The 5,610-nt window shown below is 29.5% G+C and overlaps 1 protein-coding gene across 1 annotated transcript; it reads right to left on the bottom strand.

Moving 5' to 3' along the window:
• Positions 1 to 1,849: 1,849 nt before the first annotated feature.
• On the bottom strand, positions 1,850 to 5,006 carry LOC106122121 (longitudinals lacking protein-like). The gene is made up of 5 exons (XM_013318037.1): positions 4,810 to 5,006; positions 4,510 to 4,622; positions 4,065 to 4,151; positions 2,862 to 3,008; positions 1,850 to 2,363 (listed from the first exon to the last, which is right to left on the bottom strand). Exons 2-5 carry the CDS (start codon positions 4,603 to 4,605, stop codon positions 2,307 to 2,309), a joined length of 387 nt encoding a protein of 128 aa, XP_013173491.1. The 5' UTR covers positions 4,606 to 4,622; positions 4,810 to 5,006; the 3' UTR covers positions 1,850 to 2,306.
• Between the last annotated feature and the right edge of the window lie 604 nt (positions 5,007 to 5,610).

Genomic DNA, 5,610 nt, shown 5'->3' with positions numbered 1-5,610 from the left:
TAAACAAATGTATTTACAATGAAAAATAACTAAAATTGTATTTAATTTTATAATGAGAATCGATAAATATTTTATTATGTATAAAGTGGGCATTGTAAATAATAATAAGGCAACCATTGGTGGATAGATCTATGTAAAGAGCATCGAGACGCTAGCACAGTCCGGCCCTTAGGCCGCAGTCGCATGTAGCGGGGACACAAGAAAATCTTTTCACATGTTTACATCTACATACATAAAACAGTACTTTAGACTGTCCGGTGCTTGCTAACACTAAAGAAAGATATGGATTTTATGCTCATGTGACTTTGACAAAGCCAAACTTACCAATTAGGATTTAATAATAGGAAGAGATAGACTTACTATGGGTTTCTGAGACCAAAATTTCCATTTATAACATATAGAGATAATATGTTGTAAATGGAAATTTTGGTGTCAGAAACCCATAGTAAGTCTATCTCTTCGTATTATCAAATCATAATTGGTAAGTTTGGTAATACTCTATTGCTATCATTGAATATGACCTGCTTTTGAAATTACATTGTAAAAGTATTTGAAAAGAACTACACTAAATCTATATATATAAAAGAAAGTCGTGTTAGTTACACTATTTATAACTCAAGAACGGCTTTACTGATATGGCTGAAAATTGGTGAGGAGGTAGCTTAGAGCCAGGAGACGGACATAGGATACTAATTATTCATTTTTTTTCCAATTTATGCCTCGAAGAGCTGCTTTTTATTTCACTTACTAATATTATAAATGCGAATGTATTGGATGGGATGTAGATGGATGGATGGGTGGGCTACACTAATTAAGTTTTTTTATATAACCACGCGGGCAACAGCTAGTAGACAATATTAATGACTTATTGTTGTTTTCTGAGGCCAAAATGATCATATAAAACATCTGTTTTGGTAAAATGTTAATTTTATACACGTATTTTGTTCTCAGAAACCAACTATTACAAATCAATTGAAGTAATACATTTGTAGTAAATTCTTAAAGCCCCTTTTAATATTTCTAAATGCAACTGCGGCTTGGTGATAACCAAGATGGCGAAATAGACAATAGAATCTTAAACACACTTTGGTCGACAGGTAACTTATGGATATAACAGTGTTGTAGTCTAAGGGCATGTCTATGCTAACACAACGTGCTAACTGCTTTTATAAATAAAAAACAACTATAACCTAACAATGTCAAATGATACTTTGACAAATCATACTATTTTTACCACTGGTAATGTTTAAAAAGGATTCTTATCTGTAAGGAACTAATTGTGTGTTATCTTTTTTAAATTTGTTCACACAGTGTTTCCCAAACTTATTTTGTCTACTGCCCACTTTGAGAATAAATATTTTTTTAGCACCCCCATATTTTCACATATTTAAAAACCACTATAACTTCAAATTAAATTAATTAATTATAGTGACCTATATATGTATATTAACGGAGAATTCTAAAGGAAACTTTTACTATAACCCGTAACTTGAGACCTACAGCGGCCACAAAGGTGCGTTATCGCTCACTTTCGGAAAGATTGATTTAGATGTATGAATTAATTAAAGAGGTTGGATAATTTGTTTTCTCTTATATTCTTTTTAAACTATGATGACATAAACCCAAGTCCAAGAAAAACTTTTTTTTTTCAATTTTTTATTTTTATAAATATAGGAATTATTTTAAAAGCATGATTTGTCAAAGTGCCAGTAACATTTCCGTTATAATTTTATATCAAATATATAGTAATATATCTTTTATTGTACTTTATTTTTAAATTGAATATTTTATGAAGCAATTAAACCTTTTTTCATGGATTCTATGGAGTTTTTTTTAAATAATTTCTTTTATCAACAAAAATTTTATGTGCATATAAACCCATAGAAAGTCAGCAAATTATTTTTATATGGAATGGATTTTCCTATCTACACATTAGTTCAAGTAATTTAAAAAAAAAACTAAACAATTTTATAATTAAAAAAAAAATCTTGTATATAGCAAATGTGAAAATATTTCACTTGTAAATTGCTATTCTAGAATAAAATTAGGCTTTACCACCAATCCATTAAATCAAAGTCAATAATTGGTACATGCTAAGTAAATTCACCCTACTTTTAAAAGGCATATGTCAAATTTGAAATTTACAATAATTGTCTAGAATTTATTTACTTACCCAAATCCAATGTGTAGATATAAACTTAAGGTATTGAAATCAAATAAACGGTTGAGGTTAGTTAGTTATGTTACATTGGTGTTCTCCGTTTCAATCACTAAAGTCTATAGGGCACTTGCACACTAAGCTGGTGTTAGCCTTCCCGTTTAATAGTAGGCATCTGTGGTGGAGGCTCAGCGAGACCTTTCACCTGAAATATGGAGTACTAATATTAAAATAAACCATAAACAAATTTAAAATTTACATAAAGTGCAGCCGACTTGCTCGGCAAGTTCAAATCAATTGAGAACTCATTGATCTTATAAATTGACTCACATCAGTTGTATAAACTGACTATATTAACACATCCAACACTGCTACAATGTTCAAGTTAACTGAACAAGAGGTCAGCAGTAAAGTGGTTGAATCAATATCAATATTGGCCCATCCAACCAAAAGAGTTACATCTCTAAAGAAATAAAAGTCAATGAATAGGATCTTTTCGTTGTTATTTCTCAAACACAACAACCTTATTTACTGTGAGTTTCTGAGACAAAAATCTCTATGTAAAACATGTTGTGCCTATCTTTATCTCACAAAACAGAGATAAGTTTCAAAGTTTTAAATGGTAATGGTCTTCGAAAGTCACGGTGAGTCTTTAAAAAAACTAATAAACAATTAGGATAACCACAACAGACTTCAAAATTACCTTAAGTCTTGCAGCAGTCTTGAGGAAGGCCGGCAACTGTTCCTGTGATACATTCACTTCACCTGCATACATGAACTCCAGTATCGCTTGCAAGTGCAGGTAAGAAACATCCTTTAATATTATTATTGGATGTTTTGATGGATTTTCCTTAAAAAAGAAAAAAGTATACACATATCTTACATACAACAAACATAATTAATAGTTTAAGTTATAACAATAAATTAAAAATTTCCAATTAAGCTGTAATTAACTTTTAAGTGTTGATGTAAAATATTTATCATAAGAGGAAGGTAGAAATCACACATAATATTATTAACATTAGTGTAGACTAGGGGTTGCTGGCCACTCTGACCACGGGGAACAAAAAAAAACATAATTAGTAGCCTATGTGTTCTTCCAGACCCTATTCTATTTCAATATCAAATTTCATAGAGATCTGTTCAGTCATTCTGGAGATACCTTCTAACAAACATACATTCATCAATCTAAACATTTGCATTTATAATATTAGTAAGATTATGTTCTGTGAGTAATATAAATTTCTGTAAATCCATAGATTTACAGAAAGTGTAATACTAATATTAAAAAACGATATTTACTAAGCAAACATAGAAAGATTTGATTAGTGTATACAGGATGAATAAAAGTATGCATAATAGTCAATAAATTACAAACACATCAATATTGTTGATGATACAATGTTATGACAACATCCTGTGAGTGCACATTGCAATGTTTATTGTTACCAATTTAGTCAGTTATATGTATAATGTTCTAGACAAGATTAGCTGTTTTTTCTCAGATTAGTTCAAAATTATACAGATTTCAAAGAACCCATACTGTTACATTTTTTAGAACTTAAGAACCATCAATCAGCTTCAGGGAAATCACAGTTTTATAAATAAATAATCAAATTTAAGAATTTTATGCTACATGGTATTGGACAATTAACAAGTATACTTGGCCACTATCAAACTAATATTATAAATGTGAATATTTAGATGGATGGATGTTTGTTAGAAGGTATCTACAGAATGACTCTATTGATCTTGATGAAATTTGGTGCAGTAAAGAACATAGTCTGGAAGAACATATAGGCTACTTATTAAGTTTCTTTTTTCAATACTAAACAGTCAGAGTCACAGGCAACAGCTAGTTCACTTATAAGTTAAAACTATTAAATTTCTATTCAAACAAACTCACCTCTAACAAGCTTTTGAAATATGGACTGCATGCGGAGAGCACCATCTTATGAGCTTTACATGTTTGCCCTTCGCATGCTAAAGTTACCTGAAATATATTCAAATAAATATTAAAACTGACTCTGAAACCAGATGAATATGACAGGATAAATCCAGTATAAAAGTATTAAAATAAACTTTAATACCTTCAAAGTAATCTTAATGCTACAAAAATGTTATTTATCAATCAGTTAAGCCTTTCAACAGCTGAGTTAAGCAAGCATTTAAAATGTTTTGATGTATTTGGTAAATAATTTTGCAGCATAATTGGGGGTAATTTTTTGCTCTTTATAAAATCAACAATCATAGTTTTGACGATACGATTAAATTTATTGGAAGTACATACATAATTAGTCTAGGTTATTATCTTAAAATACCTTATAAATAGGATTAATAGAAGTACTTACGTCTGTAAAGCTTTTTTCATCCCTTAAATGTCTAAATGATGTCACCATATTCGTCTGAAAGTCATTCCATTTCAGGAAAAACTGTTGGTCGCCCATATTGAATAATTCTTCTCCTGTAAAAGTTTTAAATTGTGGTTTTGTAAACAAAATATGGTTAGAATTAGAGTCTACGTGTAAATAACGATAGATGAAGTAATTAAAAGTGAAAATCATATCACATAATAAAGGTATGAAAATAGTGCATTATAGATTAGTCCATACGTCACTATGTGGAATGCATTGCATAGAAAACAAGCTTACCTAGACAATTCCTAACAAAATATGTATTTGTATTTTACAATTTCACTAACACTATTATAACAATCGTTCAAGGGCACTAAAGCAATGTAACACGGTTCTCACTTCAAAACTTAACCAATTAAATTTGAAAATAAAGACGCCGTCTCGCATAAATTAGTGACTTCTTTCTATTTCTTCAAATTCCTTCATTCACCTAGCTTGGGTTGCCACTTTACAAATCAAAATTCCTTATTTTTCATTAGACGTAATTCGATTACAAATCTTTTCCAAGTTTTGAATTTAGTTTCATTTTTATTTTAATTCAATATAAATAAATACACAATTAAAGAAAAAAATACAAACAATTTTATTATGTTATCAAGTATATTGGAGCGTCTTACATCGAGCGTCATAAATAGCAGTACTGATCGTGAATTGATTTGATTTTATGTAACCTGTTTTTGTCACTTCATATTTATGTTGCTCTCAAAAACTATTTATTCAGGTGATTTTTTTATTCAAGCCATAAAAAGGGGTAAATTTTTTAACTTAGTATCCCTGCTTGCTTATTGGTTTGTCAAGCATTTGGTAAAAGTTAATTGAGTTGAAGTGCGTTCAGAATTATAAGTTAAACAACCTTAAAGTGTTAGTTTTTAATCGCTCATTAAAATGTGTGGGTGTTAATTAGTACAATAATAAAAAAGGGCAGTAAAAATCATTACATTTAACCTTCTTTTGAAGGATAATTAATGTAAGAAACATTTTACATTTAAATTGATCTATAGTAACGCTGCCATCTACAAATTTTAAACCTACAATTGA

The sequence above is a fragment of the Papilio xuthus genome, unplaced genomic scaffold, assembly GCF_000836235.2.
Source record: "Papilio xuthus unplaced genomic scaffold, Pxut_1.1 DF829758.1, whole genome shotgun sequence".
Classification (NCBI taxonomy): domain Eukaryota; kingdom Metazoa; phylum Arthropoda; class Insecta; order Lepidoptera; family Papilionidae; genus Papilio; species Papilio xuthus.
Note: the sequence above shows the minus strand (reverse complement) of the source record. Positions and strands in the feature narration are given on the sequence as shown.